At 38.7% G+C, this 19,967-nt stretch overlaps 1 protein-coding gene across 7 annotated transcripts in view; it reads right to left on the reverse strand.

Moving 5' to 3' along the window:
• Positions 1–19,967, reverse strand: part of MYO18A (myosin XVIIIA) — a 2,129,602-nt gene that overhangs the window by 1,055,857 nt on the left and 1,053,778 nt on the right. For all 7 annotated transcript variants that reach the window (XM_044054445.1, XM_044054444.1, XM_044054446.1 and 4 more), the window contains one exon: positions 12,541–12,685. In XM_044054445.1, coding sequence (XP_043910380.1) covers positions 12,541–12,685 — 145 coding nt within the window. The remainder of the gene's footprint in view (positions 1–12,540; positions 12,686–19,967) is intronic.

Consider the following 19,967-nt stretch of genomic DNA (forward strand, 5'->3'; position numbering starts at 1 on the left):
GGAAGAAGGATACTCATAGTTCCAATAGTAGTAAATGCAACGGGTCTTATTAAAAAAAAAAAAAAAAAAAAGAGAGAGAGAGAGTCTACCATCATATTTAGATATGCTACCAATACACGTAACTCCATACAAATTACAGGAGTTGTTACTGGGTGCTGTGAAGAACATTTTTGGCTGACATCAAAGAGTTAAAACACTAATTTCATGAACTTTAATCATACTTTGACTTAGGAATGGGGTCCATTCCCGTCATGGTATTAGAAACCCAAAAGATTTGGAGAAATTAAAAAAATAACGAAGGAATCTCTGAAGCCCTGATTTTGCAAGCCCCCTCTGCCTCTAGGAATAGGCCTTTCATTGAAATGTCATACACTGCCTCGGGGGGATGTATCCCCGCTCAAATTCTGGAACGGTCCCGGAGAATTTCAGTACCACATCTTCTTATCACTTTGTTGGTTTCTACAGAAAGTCCATTCAGGGGTAGAAAACTTAATTACAATGGCAGACAGTCTTTTCCTTCTTGTTCACTGTGGGTAAGCATGTCTTTAACTGATGGCCTGAACAAGGAAGAACCATCAAAGGGGACATTGACAAAAGACGTCTTGAAGAGTCCCACAAAATTATACAGCCTCATCTAAGCATGTCTTCCAATAGTTATGCCTGAACCAGCAGCTTGTGAAACACAATCAGCTGTGTGGGAGATCAGCCTCATTGATGCATTAGAAATGGACAGTAGAGTGGCCAGTTGCAAGGAAATCTTTTTGAGATCCTCCAAAGACATGGATTCCAGGAGATTTGATAGTTCCTTCGTCAAATCTCTCTGTAGCCAAGTGAAGTGTGCCAAGTAGTTTAACAACCTCAATGCAAATGTAGCTAAGGCATACACTCGCTTTCCAAGTCTGTCCATCACACTGGACTTGTTTGTTGGATGGACAGAGGAGCTTTGTTCAGCTAGCTCCTTCTTAGTGGCTGCCGCCACCAGTGTAGCATCAACCAGAAAACCCTTGCTCCAGTTTGGTTTATCAGCAGGAGGAACCAGAAATTTGTCCTGGGGCTTGGGAATAGGTTTGACAGTGTCCGGTTCCTTCCAAGCCCAGTGAGAAATTAAGTAAATGAGTTCATCTGCTGGGGGGGGGGGGGGGGAACGCACCCAAGACGTAGACGGGCCACAACTGAAAGCTTCCAGAAACGCCAATTCTTCAAGAGAAGAAGATTGGTAGGTCTAGCTGCCCTACTGTTTGAGGATTTCAAGGACATCTCCAAAAGAGATGTCATTGCGTAGTGATGTGGGGGATCCTACTCCCTTCATCAAAATCAGTGTCTTCTGTGAGAGGATCCATGAGCGAGTCTATATGCCTCCTCTTACACATCTTCTTCCAAGGAACCTCTTCTGTGGGGTGTTTGGGAGAGGTATCAGAAGAGGGGGGAAATTCCTCTAGGGGAACTGTTTGGAGACTTCCCAGAACTGGCTGTCCCTGTGGAAAAGATCTGATGGGCTCAGAGTTCGGACCTAAAGAGGGTTATGGGTAGGATCCGAGATAAGAGAGGATGGTTTTCTGCACAGAAAGAAGGCCCTTTCTACCACCTTGAATGCTGGCAGACCAGGGGAAGCCTCTCCCCATCTCCATGCAGGCTTTGGAAGGTTGGGGCTGCTTCCGGATAACAGCCTCATGGGGAGAATCAGATCTGAGAAGTCTAGGGCCAATGCTCCAAGGTGAAGGGATGGATCCAACAAAGTTGGGGCTGAACCCAACCCCTCAAACCCAGCGCCAACCTCGCGAATCAGAGAGCCTCTCTGATCTGAGGGTATCAGAGCAGAACCAGTCATGGACACTGTCAGAGTTGAAAAGCATATATTCCTTGGATCCAACGCTGAACCTCTTGGAGATCTCGTATCCTGGGACTCTGAAACCACTGGTCAGATTGGAGAAACAGAAAGGATGGAACAAGAAGAGTTAAGATGGTCGTCAGCTCCCAGGCAATAGACACACTTTTTCTGGGCATCTGAGTTTGGGATCTTATGCCCACAAGAAGCGCACTTCTTGAAGCCAGTAGGTTTCTTGGAAATATCAGCAAGAAAAAACAGTATAACCAAAAAGGTCAACAATATACAGAGTATTAAATAACACTGTTTTATTGTTTTTATTTTTGACCTATGAGAGAAAAAAAAGGGATACCTAAAGGAATGAAAAGGAGATGTACCAACAATGGTACCGATATAATGAGAAAGATTTATAAGAGAAGAACGAGAAAGTCAAACCCTAACACCAGCGAGAACTACTGCGGGAGGAATCGGAAAGAAGCAGCAACAATTTCTAATAGATAATTAAAGAAAGTTTTAAGAAAAAATTGAGATATAACCAGACAAAAATATTCCTTACTTAGCTTGAGAATGAAGCCTTCATCTTACCGTGACGGCGGCAAACAAGATCTGGGGAGTTGGGGAGAGAATAGAGCATTATGGGTAGAGAAAGGAGCAAGAATTGGATCTGAAGTCTTCTGTATGCGGCTGAGTTAGATCCGAGGGTCAAATTCAATCCCATTTGTGAGGAAGCATGAAAAGAGACAACATCAGATTGTAGGTTTTTGCTACATGATGGTACCTGCTGAACTGTTGAAAACTGAAGGACTAAAGTCAATCAAACTAAAGATTTCAATTTATACCCACACATTGCAATGCATACCATTATCTGTGTGAAGGTGTTCACACCTACACTTTCTTTCCTTTCAGCATGTTTCTTAAGATGTCCTCTGTTCAGTAAAAGGTCTTTAAAATGGATGGGATTAATAGGTGGCCCAATTAATAAAAATAAGGAAAATTAGCTTAAATCCTCCCTGGGTTTATCTGGAACCTTGTGTTCCTGATGCTCCCCTACCAGGCGACAGAAAAGACTCTGCAAGAAGTGCACAACTGAAAATGTAAATTTGTAGCACACACTTCGAATACAGGTTGTATTTCATCTCACAGTACATCATCCCTTAGCATACAGACCCTGAGGGAAGGGGGTCCATTTTTAAAGATCAAGTTTCATAAATAAGGTACTAATGATGAGTTCACAAATAACACAATGGGATAAATTGTGGTAACACTGTGTCATGGCCACAGCAAGCATATCATCTTTATTTTTATTTGAGTCAGACACCAACTAACTGCTCTGAAACAGCACACTAAACAAAAATGCATTTAATTTCTACAACTCATTCCTCTACCCTGTTGTCAAATTCAAGAAAAGAATCTGTAGTTTTTGCTGTCCTTATTGTCCAAAGATTTTTGCAATACATAGAAAAAACTAGTTATATATTCTGCCAAGCTGCTTTTATCTAACTGTGCTGCTGTTTACAAGAAATAAAAACAAATATGTCATTACATTTCAGGCTCCACTCCTGCCAACTCAAGATTGAGAAGTACTGCCTGAAGGGTAAAACACATATTAAAAAGAAATATTTTTATTCACTGTCTGACTGTTACTCATTTCAGAGTTGATTTCACAGCAAAGCCTAGCCAGCAGCATCACAGCATGTAGTTATTGTCAGAGAAATAACTACTTGCTAAAAACGGCTACAAACACATTTAACTTTATGTCAGTACTGGCAAGTTAGCAAGTTATGTGGTTGGCACCCTCAGCATATGAGTTTCCTTTTTCTCAAAGGACACATACATCAGCTTATATCTGACAAGCTTTATCCAGCACTCTCTCGGACAATGTGTACCCAACAGCTATGTGGTACTTCTTTTAAAGGTGCTTTAAATAAACTTAAAAAAAGAATTTACAGACTATGCATATTAAATGACAGCAGTCTCAACACTAAATAGCATATACAGCAGGAGTTGTACAGAAGTAAGAAAAAGAAACTGTGATCTGAAGAGTTTATTTTGTTTTTCTACTGCTCAACAGTTGTAAGTCAAAGTTATAATTCTTAAATAAAAAAGCTCTCACTAAGGCATGAGCAACTTTTTCTCATTTTTCAGCTTACTAACTTCTGACAACTACATACTGCTGAATAAGACACCCTTGAAGGCTCTCCATTCCTCTTCTTCCACATCCTGTCTCCAGGAGGTGAGCCACTATCTGTGCTCAGGTTGTGTAGATAATAGACAAGGTTGTACTCCTCTATGTCACCAGAGATGGCCCAAGCATTGAGATGCTTTGGAGGGGATTAAAAAAAAAAAAAGAGAGAGAGAGAGAGATGATCATTCCAGAGTGCAATTTATATGGCTCAGTGATTTTCAAGAATCCTTATGATTGAGGATTTCAACTTAACAGACAGAGGGGGGATTTCACTGCTCCTCATTCTGTAGCAGTTAACTCTGTTCCTTCAGACTCTTTCACAGCCAAAGAATCAGAAAGAGAATGTCTCCTCAAAAAGCACACATGGACCAATCTGTATTCTTCACACACAAAGCAGCAGAATATGCCTCTTGCTTGAGCACCACAATCTGTAATGTTGACCAAATGGGTGATGGAAAGCTCATTCTAGGGCAGTAGGAAGTACTGAGAGGTTAGTGTATGACCTTTCACTATCATCACACCAATCCACTAAATCATATACATGCACGTACCTGCTCAGACATCTTTTCTCACAAACTGAACAGACTGATAAACATCTCCAGTAAGCAAAGGAAGGCCAAAGATCCAATAACAGGCAAAGGTCTCTTAATGCGGACTGTTACAACCATTAGAAAGCAATAGCCAGCTACTGGAATCAATTACCCTGGCCAAAATGCAGACCCACAAATACAAGTAATTGTGTGCCTAGCTCCGGCTCAATTAATTGAGAGGTTCCAACTTGCTCAGGTGAGTGTTGGGGGGGGGGGGCACATCCTTGTTTTCATTCACAACAGCAGATACCAAATGGGGTGCTTCCCTTTTTCAGCACTGACTATAAATGAAGAGCAGGATAATGGCTGTTCACTACAGAATGATTATTCTGGGTTACTATGGAGAATGCTGCACCCACAGTAACTACTGCTCCAGAACTGTAATGATATGGTCACATAAAAAGACAGAGTTCTATGTTGTTTAGTAACCACCTGGGCTCCCCCCTCTAAGATGGTCTGCTGTTATTTTTATTGAGATAGGTAGACAGACAGATGACACACAAAACCATAAATGCAGATAATTAATTCTATACATTTTGGAGTCTACCATCCCCCCTTTACCACCAGCACCTATTTTTTAAACAAAGAGGAGGGGATTGAGGGGAACTTCACCCCCCCTACCTTAAGAGCAGAATTTACAGAAAAGCAGATACGTTTTTCAGCTTTTGTCTTATTGACCATGTGTTTACTTTTGCCTGGAAAATGCCATTCCACCAATCTCAATACTTGCCAAAATGACACTGTTGCCATATCATTGACAGGTACAGAGAAGATGTAAAAGGGTATGCGGTCTTCCATTATTACTCTTCCCTGTACATGACTGGAGGCTCAACATGAGCGTAGTGGACTTTGGTGAGGAATAATGTTAGGTCATTAGAGTTAGGCTCCAAAACACATACGTCTGTATTTTGTTTTCTTGCCTAGGATTTTAAAATACTCCCACCCTACCTCTGGCAAGTCCCTGGACAAGGCTGCAACATTGCCAGCTGTTAAACAATGAGGAAGGCCTTGAGTTTCTCTCTTAAATTTATTTTACTATTATTTTATTTACATTTGTTAACCGGGAAGTGTCCGACTGGGCCAGTAGCCCGTTTTCAGCGGAAACCTGGGGAGAAAAGCTCCAGACAAATTAACAAATTATAAGTAAGATTATAAGTAAAACAATTACTAAGAACACTGTGGTTAATATAGCATAATACAACAGTGCAGTAGTTGAACATAACAGTACATTAATACAATATTCATAAAAACAAATATTTCTAACTACATATTACAGCAGATTACTGTATTTCAAATGAGTTTATCAGAACTCCGCTGACAAACAGCTGTAGTTGTTTGAGGTGAATGATACAGTGCAGAGTTGAGAAGACATTAGGAGGGTCTTATCCAGGTGAAGTACTGGGGCAGAGCCATCTGCTGGTGAGATATTCTTTTAGGCTTTTTTTGAAAGAAGAGGCGTTTATATTCTTTTGGATGTCCTGAGGTAGAGCGTTCCAGACCTTGGCTATTTTACTGGAATAGAGGGAATCACCATGATAGTTGTGTGACTGGGTAATTTTTAGCAGTAATTTGTCAGAGGATCTAAGGGACCTGCAGTTAATGTTGGGATGGACCAGGTTAGAGAGGGTAGGGCAGTTACTGGGGTTGTGGAAGACTTTGTGGGCAAAAGTAACTTGGTTTAGAGTTAACAGGTTGGGAAGTTACAGCCAGCTGAAGTGCTGGAGAGTAGAGCAAAGATGTGTTTTGTGGGAGTGATTGGCTGCACACCTAGCTATTTTGTTGTAGCAGGATTCTAGATTATTAAGGTCAGTCTTGCATAGGTTGGTGAAAATATGTGAACAACAAAGGAGGCCAGCTAGTAAATGGGCTTTAGCAGTGGCTAGTCTGGCTTAGTGAGTGAGGTCAGGTTTGGCTCTCTGGACAGTACCTAGTTTGACATGGAGTTTTTTGATTGCTAAGATGTGTGCATCAAATTTTAGTCTGTTATCGACTGTAACCCCTAGGAGTTTGGTCTGATTAGTTGGGTCAATTTACGTACTATTGGAGGAATAGATACAGAGAGGTGGAGGGCTTACTTTGGATGATTTTTTAGTGAAAATCTTTAACTTAGTCTTATTTGGATTTAGGATGGGTTGATGCTTGGACAGGAACATTTCTATGTCCAGGAAGGATGTTTGCATTTTTTGCTGAAGTTCTTGGGGAGAAGGGGATGAACAGATAAGCAAGGAGTCGTCTGCATACTGGATGATAGTTTCATGTGGGGTGGCAGTATTTACTTCGTTGGTGAATATGATAAAAAGGAGGGGTCCAAGTATGGATCCTTGGCGTACTCCAGTGTATCTAGGCAGTAGTGGAGAGAGATTGTTTTCCCATTTAGTAGCATGTTGACGGTTTGAAAGGTAGCTGTGGAACCAGGTTAGGGATGAGGAGTTGAGATTGTAGTTTGCAAGTTTGTTGAGTAGTGATAGGTGAGACACTGTTTCAAAGGCTTTTGACATATCTAGAAAAATTGCAGAAACCCATTGTCCTTCATGTTTAGGGTGTTGAATAGTATTGCCGAAGGTTATTAGGACAGTGTTAGTACTGTGCTTGGGCCTGAAGCCATGCTGTGAGGGGGATAGCATGTTGTTGGGGGTGAGGTGATTTAGAAGCTGTTGCTGGATACATTTTTCTAGTATTTTAGCAATGGACAAGAGGATGGCAATTGGTCGGTAATTTGAGATTTCGTTAGTGGGGCCACCCTTGTGAAGGGGAAAGATGTAAAAAAAATGTTTCCATAGGTGAGGGACATAGTGTTCAGAGATAAAGCGATTGATTAGAGTTGATATGGGGTAGGCTATGGATGGAGTAGCTATTTTTAGGAATTCATTGGGTAGCTGGTCTGTGGCAAGACAGCAATGTTTTAGTTCACTTAGGAGTTTTTTTATGTACACAGTCTGAATGGGTTTGAGGGAGAAAGTTTGTGTCTTCAGTGGGGGGTACATTTAGTGGGCAGAATTGTTTGTTGTCTAGGAGGGTGGCGATTAAGTTAATAAAGTGTGAGTTGAATTGTGATGCTATGGGCTTAGAGGTATTACAAGTGGTGGGAGCAGGGGTGGTGGTTTTACCATGGTTAAGGAAGTAGTTGATGTTTTGCCAGAACTTTTGTGAGTTGTTTAGGTATTTTTGTTGGGTAGATTGAAAGTAGTTTTTGTGTCACTGGATATTTTCTCTTAGCTTGATTTCTTAATTGCTAAAATATGGTGAAATTATTTTTATTTTTGGTGGTATGGTAATGCGACCAGGCTTTGTCCCTTTGTTTGATTAGAGCCTTAGTGTCATTAGATAGCCATGGTAATTGTTTGACTTTGTTACTAATTTTCTTGGTGGAGGCGAGATTATTTAAGATTTCAAGGAATTTATTATTGAAGTATTCGACTGCAAGGTCTAGTTGTAGGGTTTTTAATGAGGACCAGTAACAATGCTGAAGTAGTAGAGTGAATGTGTCTGGGGAGTAGTTTTTCTTGCTCCGGGTGTATTTGAAGGGGTATGTATGTTTGAGACTGAATTCTTTTTTCTAACTAGAAATGTGGGAGCATGGCCGCTTAGTGAGATAAGTAGGCAGCCAGCTTGGTGCCCAAGGTTAGGCTTGTTGGCTAGTATCCAGTCGAGTATTGATTGCTTTTCTGAATGTTTGTCGGCGCGGGTGGGGCTATTAATAGTTTTGGTGAAGTTGTACAGTTTAATGAAGTTAGTGGGATTGGTAGAGGAGCAGGAGAGACAGTCAAGGTTAAAGTCACAAATGATGATGGTTTCCTGGCTGAAAGAGGAAGCAGACCAAGAGAGGAGGGATTTAATACTGGGAAGGTTGTTTCTGGGAGACAGGTATATGGAAATGATAACGGCTTTTTGAAGGTTAAGTTTCAGGCGTGTGACACGTATTTCTGCACTGGGGATGGCTGGGGTGGTACAGTTTATTTTTTCCACTGTATGACAGTCTTTGAACATAACTGCTACAATACCACCTCGTTTGTTTAGTCTGTCTTGCCTTATGATGTTGTAACCATTAGTTATAATTTCTGAGTCTTTGACATGGCGCTTTAACCAGGTTTCGGTAATGATAGTTATGTCAGGAGAGTAAGTGGCCAAGGTAGCATGGAATTTAGTTATTTTATTTAGGAAGCTTCTGAGGTTGAAATTGGTTATTAATAGATCTGAGTTGGAGGTTATGCCTGTATGTGGATGGATGAGTGTAGTGGATGTGTAAATGTTTTGAAGTGGAAGAGAAGAATGTTGCTGCGGTGATACAGATGAGGGCTGGTGATGTTATAAGGCTTAAAAGGAAGTTGTGTTGTTGTTTCAGTATGTGTTGGGGAGTGGTAATGTTGGATGTGATAGTTATGGTAGTTAGTGGGAGTATAAGTGAGGTAGAGGAGGTATACAAGCAGTGTGATGAACAGTAAAAGGTGATGGAGCACCACTATGTGAGGAGTAAGTGTAGACAGCAAGAGAAGTAGAGTGATAGGGGAGGGGAAGCTATAAACTGCAAAAGAATCTAGGGAGAGGTGGAGAGAGATTATTCGGGGGGGTGGAATGAAGAGATGGTGAACTGGGAGGAGTTTGAAAGGGAGTGTGCAGAGTGGTGATAGGTGGTTAGTGTAGGGGGTGTGTGTGGTGCACTTTGGCTATAAAGTTGATGAGAGGTGGGTGGGAATGGGGGTAGGGTAGGGAAGCTGAGTGAGCCCAAGCGAAGCAAGGACAAATAGAGTGAGTTTGCCCTGAGCTGCAGACGGAGCTGCAAAAAACAACCTGTAAGTGTAATACGAGCTGCAAGTAGGAGTGAGCTGGGGCAGGTTGTGAGCTTGAAAATAGGTATCAGAGCACTGTTTTTAAACACACTGAGGTTGGTTTTTCAACATCTAAACACTAAGTTAAGGGAATAGTTGAAGAGGAAGATAGAATCAGGCCAGGGGAAAGCAAGAGAGGAGCGGGGAGAAGCATTAGGTACAAGGAGAGGAAAAAAGCAAGTTGTTTTTAACAGTGATGAAGCGAGTAGGTAATGAAGAGTAGGCTGTAATACAGCAGATGCAGGGTAGCTGGTAGACAGAGGACACAGACAGCAAAAGGAGGGAGTCTGCAAAGAAACGCCAGAGGGCTGATGTGGAAGGGTTGACTGAAAGTAACAGCTAGAGGAGTGCTGATGAGCTGGGCAGGTTATGGCACTGTGCAGCAGAGACCCAGGAGGTTAGAATTGCAGTAAAATTACAAATATTAGCAGGAAACATACATTAAATGCTGATTAAGAAATTCTCTCCAATACTGACAACTAGTTTGGTTGAAGCCCTAACATTTCTGATAGCTGCCAATGTTGCACTATGGTATCAGGCAAAAAGGCAGCTCCTGAGCTCCTGTGGTGGTCCTGACTCAATGATAAGGTGACTGGTTGTACACATGGAAGCACAGGCTTCTATACCATCATAACCACATTTTATAACATTCTTTCCATCTTTAAATGCAGTTTGAGTCAGCTGCATGCTCTTTCTCACAAGCATTCATCAGTAATTTTGTTAACCACTGGCATCAAATCTTATGGATTCATCTAATCCCTAAATGAGATGAACAAGATCCTTTTATCAAAACAGTCTGACACCCTTTAGCACAGTCACTTGAGAGAGTGTTGACTCCTAGTGTCAAATCTGACTCCCTGAGCTGCGTCCACAGACAGTACATCCAGGTCCCCTTAATGGTTCTTGTACTTTATAAAACATGTACAACTTTTTTGCAGGGATGCAGATGAGAATCAGGCTAGCAAGATGAGCTTTTAAGGCATCCTTAAATGGTTATAGCAGTGGGAAAATGATAGTAAGCCTTTATTCATCCATACCCATACATTGGGAAAATGGCTCCAGAAAACAAATGGAGTACAATTAATAATATGAGAGATAAGCAGGTGAATAAAAATGTTTAACTGGAACACTTACAAGTATAATACAACCAGCATTTTAATTTGCCTAAATAAAATTTAACTGCAAATTTATAAACAAGAGGGAAACAAAACACATTCTAATACACAAATATGCATACAATGGGAAAACAAAATAATTCAATGATACTTGTAAACAACTGACAAGGATACCAAGTCATATATCCAGCCTATGTTTGAGTAGCTTCCTTAAGGCAAACTTGAATGAGTTAGGATTTGTATCTCTCCTAACAGGCAGGTGCCAGCTGTTTCAAGATTTAAGATACAGTTACAGGAAAATGAGACAACTTATGGTGGATGCTGCAGGGCGGGGGTTTAGTTAGGAATTTGCTGGAGGACCTAAGATAACAAGGGCTGCAGCTGCACCAAGTAATAGGGTGTGAAAAGATAAGGGTGTATACCAGGGTGGATGCAGCACAGCATGGGCTATTTTTAGGCTAGAGCTCAGATGTTTTTTCAAGTTCCAGCCAATTAGTAAACCTGAGAGGTAAAGCTGCAGTGCACTCTGTGTGGGCTCCTGGAGATGAAAAGATTGGTGCAACGGGATGTTTGTTTGATTTTCTTGGTTAGTGACTTGTGAATACAGCTGAACAGCAGAAACAGAAGGTGGTTTATCTTATTACTGATGTTTAGGCAAGCTACTGGTATTTACATTAGCCTTATTATGCTACCATGTAACATACCATAGCTATAAAGGTAACTATGTTTGATTATATAACTCAGAGCCGTAACTAGAGCATTGCAAAGGGCTCAAGATGTCAGGGGGAGAGAGCAGCAGATGCCAAAGAAGCATAGTACAGCACTGACATTCGTTTACAAATATTTGCATGCCGATATTGCATTTGCTGACATTGCATACAGTGTTTTTTTTTTTTTTTCAATATAAAGATCTAAAGTTTTTTTTTTTTTTTCTTGCACCTCTCAATCTGTTGGAGTGGGACACAGGAAGATAGTAAGTAAGTAAGTTTAATGTTGGTTATTATTGACTGAATGTAATCCTTTATGATTTACCAGAAAGGATGGGGGGACTTGGCAAAAATAAGAAGTAAAATCAGGGAAATTCTTCAAAATTCTGGACAGTTGAGAGGCATGTAATGATATATAGTACTGGCATTCATTTAGAAATGCTGTTGTATTTTTTTTTCTCATCAAGCTGTTGCGGGATGGAAGGCTGGAAGCATATCGGTTATCTTCTTTGCACAAGAACAAAAAATCAAAATTGGTGAACATTTTTAAATTTTACTCTAACTCATGTAAAAAGTTAATAGAAAAACTTGCATCAATATGCACTTTCTGAACAATAAGAAGCAAGAAACTCTAATGTCTAGCATTACTGACTGACTAATCTTTAAAGATTTATGAGAAAAGGGGGCACAGGCAAAATGCTTGTCAAACCAATCTAACAGGATTCTGCAACCAAGTAAAATGATTATTAAATGGTATATCATCAGCCTATGTCCTTTACCTTGACTTTCATGTATCTTCAAGTTACTCAAAGGCAAAATAACAGGGAAGTCTCATAAAAATCTGCAATGTATTCAATCTAAGACCCATTCACATCTGGTCTTGGGAAGGGAATTAACAGGGCAAGATATGCAGGTTCTAGAAGGATCTCAAAGCGCGGGATACAAATAAACTCAGAAAATGAAAAAGAGCTAGGTTACAGAGTAATGCAGGATGCTATAAAGCAAGAAATGTACCGAGGTTGGGGCCAAAGGGGGGAGAGCAGCCCTGGCAACAAAAGGACAGGGGCAAAATCTTCACATGCCATTTGGTGAAAGTTCAATAACAACATTCAATTTGAGCAAATTTTGCTCAAAGACCTGTCTACTACTGTTCTGAATGTCTTTTGCTCTTCTCACCAAACACAAAAATCACTTCTAATAATGCAAACGTACAGAAAGGTGTATAGTTAAATTCAAAGAGTTGTGCATTTTAAACTGAATCTGCTAGTTTACAGTATTGAGTCATGCCTCACCTTTTGTAGCTCCTGCTGCACCTAAATGACATATGGCTCCCAGTATGAGCCAAAATGCTTTCTGTTCATCAGCAGAGATCCCAAGAACTTTCATAGCAGCCTGAAGCTTTCCAAACTGCTGAGCTGCCTTCTGCTTCTCTTCAGGCTGGGAAGAACAGTTCAAAAAAACATGCTTTACTGATGCCAGACATCCAAATGACAACATTGTTTTTACTTGTACGACACATATACCAGCACTTTGCAATACAAGAGTCAGTCTACAATACTGCCTGGAAAATACAACAACCCATCACAGCTTTACACATGGAAAGTCTATGTATGCTTTGCAAGTTTCTGTAATGAAAAGGTCAGGGTTTTTGTACATTTCAAAATGAAGTGTACCATCAGGGTTTTTGTACATTTCAAAATGAAGTGTACCAAGTACCAAAAATATGTATATGTAGTCCAGTTTATATTACCAACAAAAGCCAAGATTACATAAAATCAGTTTTTTTTGGCAAGTATCTTTTACACAGCATCCTAAATCTCCTCTTCAGAAACATATGCAAGTAGTGCCAAGCAAGATATAAGATGGTTTTCTCCATTTACTATGTGTCAGTTGTCATTAGCCACAATATAAAGTGCTATGTTTACTGTAGCAGCAGTGACACGTTTTGTATGCTGTCATTTAAAGAGCTAAATATCATATTTTGTTCTTTAGCTTTAAAGTTAATGACATCTGTTTGCTAAAAATGAAATAAAGACCATTTAAGGCCTTTCCTCAATAATTTACATTCACTTAAAAAATGTATGATATACCACTCAGTTTGCAGATGTTTTCTGAGTTCAATAAAATTACTGCATTGTGCTTCTTTTTAAAAGTCACCCAAACCTGATCAAAGTTAGTATTGGTGCATTTCCTTTCAGATGCTTAATTTGAAAAAAAACAGTTTCAAATGTTGAAAACTACCCCAGAAGAGAAGCAGCATACTTGCACCCAACAGATTTTTCTGTGGTGATATAAGGTTGAACTACTGAGTGAATGAGTGACCAAGTGAGTAATAATGGAGAAGTATTAACTACCAAAAGTAGAAATTACCTTACTATTTTCACTCTAAATCTGAAGGTCCTAAAAATGCAACATATTATTGATTAACAAGTCATGCTGGTATCACTTGCACAAACGCACACACACACATACATACACACATCCACATACATACATACATAACTATGTAGGGAACCATCAAAATCCACTATAGCCAGACCCCTCTGCACCCAAAAAATAAAAAATGAACACTGACTACACATAATCTCAAATTATCAGAACACTAGCACAAACAGCATCACCCACACTACAAATACAAAGAAAACCAAATAACCCTGATGAATTAAATATACCAACCCTACAGTCATACCAAACCAAAGGAGAGACATCTCCCTAAAAGTGAAATCAGCAACAGCACAGTAAAGAAAACCACACTGGTAATTCCACAAAGGGCTAAAATGACCCTACAAAAAACACTAAATAAACTGCAACACAATTTTTCCACTGAACAAATGTTTGATATTTATGCACTTGAACCTCAAACAAAAAGGGCAATATGTGCAGTAAAAAAACTATTAACCAATCCAACTGCTTACAAATCAGACCAACTGCACAGAACACAAAAAGAAGTCACTTCAAACTTACCATAAAGATGAATAAATCCACCAGAAGGGTTTTTTTAAATAAATTTATTACAAAAACAACAAATAAGATAGTTAAGTGCTTTTGTCCCTATAATAAAATGACTCTTTCAGAACTGACAGTATACAATAACTCATTCCATTTATAACTTCACATAACAAAAACCATGGCATCCTTAAAGATACCTGTACTACCTAGGTCCAAAGTAATCATAAATAAATAGTAACCCTTCCTTCTAGTCATGAACTTCCCAATTTACAAATATTTATTCAACTAACATAAACCTTATTAAACATTTGCTGAAAAAAACTAGCTTGCACTACTACTTTGAATAAAAATATCACCACTCTATATCTATTCATATGTATGTATCTTAGTAAATAAACATATTAAACATAAAAATACCATCCCTCCTGTAAAATATTAAAAATGTGCCTGTATGAAAAAATACATGATCTAATATATGCAATATATAGTTCAAAACCATAAAGAATTAAAAAGAAACTGCCAAGGGGAAGCCTCGACTTAATTAGAAATAAAATCCCATTCTTTCTCTGCTTGAAGTACCTTTCACAATTTAGCTGCCCTCATTTTTAAGACAGAAGTTATACATATGTTTTCATTTAATCCAGGGGGAGTCATGGTGTTTAATTTCAGTTCAGAGTGCAACTTCCTGTACTCTAACCTATTTTCCCATACCCCTCCTGTAGGGTCAGGTATAGCAATGTAAAAAAATGGCAAGTTTAAAAAAATCTAAAATTAGTACACATTATGAATTGTTTATACAATGCCCTAGTCAAACTATTCCTCTTTATATTAAAGCCATGTTTGTTAATCCTTTTGCTCAATGATTTTTTTGTTATTCCAACATAGATAGAATAATTTGAACACAAAGCTATATATACTAAATCTTTACTATAACAATTTCCATAATATGGTATTAAACAGTCACAATACGAACTACTTAACAGGATTTTATCACCTGTCATAAGGTAGAGGCATTAGTTACAAGCACCACATTTATATGTCTCCCTATTGGGTTGCACTCTGTTCTTAGTCATCAATCCTCCTTTTCCTAATAAATATTTCATACTTGGGGCCATTTTATACCCACAACAAGGGGCATCATTTGCAGTGTCATAAGTTACCCCATTGGCTTCAAAAAATTTAAAAAGATTTAAATACTTGCTTCCCCCTGGAATAAGTAAAAACAAGATTTTATGAAGCACTCCTTGACTTAAATTTTTTAAATAGTTTGGAAATTAATTTAACTATGAAATGTAGTAATACGGTGTTATAAAACAACTTGATCTATGTTTGACAGAGAAACTTTCAAACAATGTAAGGAATAGAGATGGAAGCAGCCTGTGTTCCAGTATATGTAAATTTAGCAATGCTTACATGGGAAAGATATTTCATTTCTAATTCAGATTATGTTAACCATATTAAACTGTACTTAAGATTTTTGGATAATACTTTTATATTATGGAGAGCAACGGGAAATAAGTAATAAAATGTGTGCAATATATCCAAAACAACTGTTTTATCTCAAATTTACACATCATTTTGATCTTGTAAAGATTGATTATTTGGACGCAACCACTCCAAAGAGAAAGAGCAAGTTCTTTTCCAACATGTTTAGGAAGATCAATTTAGTAATGGGTACTTACATTTCAAAAGTTTACACCCTTTTACCAAAAAAATGTATACTTAAAGGTCAATTTATATGTTTAGCATCTATGATATCAGAGGAGGCCAATATATATGTTTAGCATGTATGATATCAGAGGATGAATTACTTAAAGTGGAAATTAAGACTTTGGAAGAAATGTTCCTCAACAGTGGTTATTCAATGAAGCTTGACTTGTTTTGTTTCATTTGAGTTTTTGGAAAGTTGAACATATGGTCCCGACCATATGATGTTATAACTTTAGAAAAATCAGTCTGACATAAACCATTATATATTTATATACAAGCTCAAAAGACTGAAAATCAAAACATCAAAAACATTTTTAATGCAGGGGCAAGCCACCCTGCATCCCACACGTTGGGGGCTGTGTCCCTCACATTCCCTGCTAATGATTATATACCAGCTGTAAGATCATACAACAGTGAAGAAGAGGCTAATTCCAATTTCGATATTTTGAGTTTTAGATATTTGGATTTTCAGTCTTTTGAACTTTTGATCTTCTGAAGGGGACGTATATGAAAATTGACTGGCAAAATATTGATCCGAAAAGATTGAAACTCAGAATAACAAAAGATTAAACTCATGTTTTTTACGGGGGAGGGGGGAGCAAGCCCTTCTATACCCTCATACCTCCTGCTAATTAGATACACCAACTGCGAGATCTCATAATAGTGGGAAAAGGCAAATTCCCACTCCCTGCCTTTCCATAACGTCCGACAAAGTAAAACTGGCAGAAACGATCAAGAGTATCTGATCACTTCTGCCATTAGTAAAAGTGTTCAATATTACTAATGTTTGATTATATGGACTGCTTCCATATGGAACTATACTGAAACGTCACACATCAAAATCAGCTAATCTAAAGATTAATAAACATCAAAAAATAAAACAGTCTTTTTTGCGGGGGGTAAGCTTGGTTGCAATCCACCCCAACAACCCACTAATTAAATATACTAAATTCTGAGATCATAAAACAGTGGGGAATAAGAAAACACACACACATACATGAATGCATGCACGCATGCACACATAAGTAGAGGACAGATTTTTGCTTTATTCTACATACATCTACTAAATAAGTTCAACATAATGCAGAACAAAGTAAAAAGTGACCATCTAACTTCCGAAATAAATAAATATATATATATATATATATATATATATATATATATATATATATATATATAGACAGACAGATATATAGATACTCCTGAATTTATTTTTGTTCATACTTCAGTATAATTATACATATACACATATTTGAAGTAACTGTATAGTTTGGTGTTTTTACAAGTGTAGTAATTTTCAGTTTCTGGGTCAGTGGGAGGTCTTTATTAGACTGTTTCATTTAGATTGCTCTGTATTAGGTGGTGAACACGTTTCTCTAACAGTAGCTTTCTGTCACTTGTTCCTTTTGTAGTTTACGCAGTATTAACTACCTGATTTCATCTTAAGTCTTTTTGTTTGCATTTTTTCTTTGTTGGCATATTATTTTTTCTGATTTTTTTTAAATAATTTTCTGCTTCCCCTCCATTCACCATTAGCTGCTCCTATTGTCACATGTAAGATCCAGTATCTAGTTTTGATGTTATTTCTGTATCTGTTGCATCTTTTGACACTGGTAGTGTTTGTAAATCTTGTGTCTAATTTTTGGATTTATGTACTTTGTGGCTTGTTACAGTTTTTTTCCCTGCTGGCTTGCCTGTCTACTTTGTATTTCTCTCTCATGATACACACGCTGACAAAGGTAATTCAAGCGGACATGACCATATACACAACAATACACACTCCGAGCTCAGCAGTTATATTACTACATGATTTCCTCTTACCCCAAATGCAGGACCACTGTTCTAGCATTCTCAGATAGGGTATTAGCATATCTGCATTTAAATGATTATGGCCTGGACAATGCTGAATCTTGCAATCATAAGGTTGGAGGGTCAAAGACCAACTGGCCAACCTTGGGTTGCAATCTTTCTACTGACACAGCTATTAAAGAGGAACATGGTCAACAATTAATATAATGCTCCTACCCAACAAACAGCATTTTAGGGTGGTGAGGGTCAGTCTTCTGGGAAGGCATTCTCTCTCAAAGTAATCCAACTACACCTCTTACATTGCTGAGTTTTATACTTATGTGACAGATAGGATGCACATCCCTACCTATAACCCTTAGATTAGACTGCTCCTATGCATGAATCAGAAGCATATAAAGGTAGTAAGAATTAAAGTCTGAAGATATTAATATTGATTCAGGGCACTGTACATATTTTAGTTGTCTAAAGGCTTACTCTGCCTTAGCTGTCCACTTAATCTTTATGGGAGACTTACCATTGATCTAGTTAGTCAGGAGCAAGCAATAATGTTAGTGAAATTAGGAAAACATTTAGCATAACAGAAACCCAGGCCTAAAAAAGCCTTTACCTGTTCAGTTTGCTTGGGCTGTGATTTCATTGTTCTTTGGCCCATTAGATAGCCCAAACAGTGAGCATCTGCCATGCCTAATTTGCACTTAGCTAGGCTAACAGTTAGGCTAGCCTGACAAAGGGTATTCAAAACAGTTTGAACTTTAGAGATATAGTTTTGTCAGTCATCAGAAAAGATTACATCATCATCCAGATAGGCTGCTGCATATCTAAAATGTGATCTAAGAATTTTGTCCATCAGCCTTTAGATTGTTGCAAGTTTCCCATGGAGATCAAAATGTGGGAATCTGTATTGGACGAGTCCATCTAGTGTGGATAATTACATTTTCCTCAGCTTCTAATGCTGGTATTTGCCAATAGACTTTTTTTTTGTTCCAAAATGGGCAGAAGCCTAGCTAAACCCAACTTTTCATTCAGCACTTCTACTCATGGCATGAGACACGAATCAAATTTAGATATGCTACTTAATTTCTGGAAGACATTGCAAAAAAGAGTTATATACTTATCATAACTTGACATCTGTGCTATCCAGTGTCATTATTCCTCACAGATGGGTCTTGGATCAGACCTCCAATCTGAGCAGGCAATTTCTCAGACAGATCAAGAGTTCAAGCTCATCCCCTCCCATAATCCCTTGCTACCTTCTAACCCTCAGATCGAGTTTGCTAAATTAGTGGAAATGCAGAAATACCTGCATTAAAAGGCCAAAAATACTGTAGCTCAATATAAGCCAATCAGCCACACCAGAACCCCCAGAACGAAGGGGGAAGGAGGGTGGGAATGTGATGAATAATGACACTGGATAGCACAGATGCCAAGTTATGGGAAGTACATAACTCTTTATCTGATGGTATCAGTGTCATTATTCATCACAGATGGGTCAGAGTCCTTAGCTACCATGTATCCTGGGTGGCCTCAAGGAAGAAAATGCCGGAGCATGGAGGAACCAAGGGAAGTCCTGTTCCTAGACACCAAGTCCAATTTATAATGCGAAATGAAAGTATGTGGATTAGACCAAGTCACCACAGCACAAATCTCATCAATGGAAAGTCTAGCCAATAAGGATGATGACACAGCAACAGACCTAGTAGAATGAGGCTTAACTGGTCTGGGTAACTCTAAATGCCTACTAGCATAAATGAAAGAAATATAACCAGCAATCCACCTGGAAATATTCACTTTGGAAACTGCCTAGCCCCTCCTGTTCTGAGAGAAGGCTACAAAAAGTTGGTCTGACTTCTTAAATTTCTCAGTCCTTTGTAAATAAAAACGTAATTGCCTGTGATTGTCCAAACAATACAAAATATATTCTCCCTTATAAGAATAGTTAATGAAGAAAACAGGTAGCTGAATTGATTGATTGAGATTAGCTTCCAAGGCCACTTTAGGAAGAAATTAAGGATTTATTGAAAGGGACAACCCTGTCCTTATGAAAGATGATGAACGGAAGTTTAAGCACTGAGCCTGAAGTTCCAAGACCCTCGTGGCTGATGTAATGGCCACTAAAAAAGCCATTTTCCAGGAAAGGAATTTCATACCACATGAACCAGCCGGTTCAAAAGGTTTTTGTGTCAGAGACTGCAGCACCAAGGTCAAACCCCATGGCTGGAATGGATCTTTAATAGCTTGACAGTAGAAAAAC

This window comes from Protopterus annectens, chromosome 13.part0 (genome assembly GCF_019279795.1).
Source record: "Protopterus annectens isolate FY-2018-M chromosome 13.part0, PAN1.0, whole genome shotgun sequence".
Classification (NCBI taxonomy): domain Eukaryota; kingdom Metazoa; phylum Chordata; order Ceratodontiformes; family Protopteridae; genus Protopterus; species Protopterus annectens.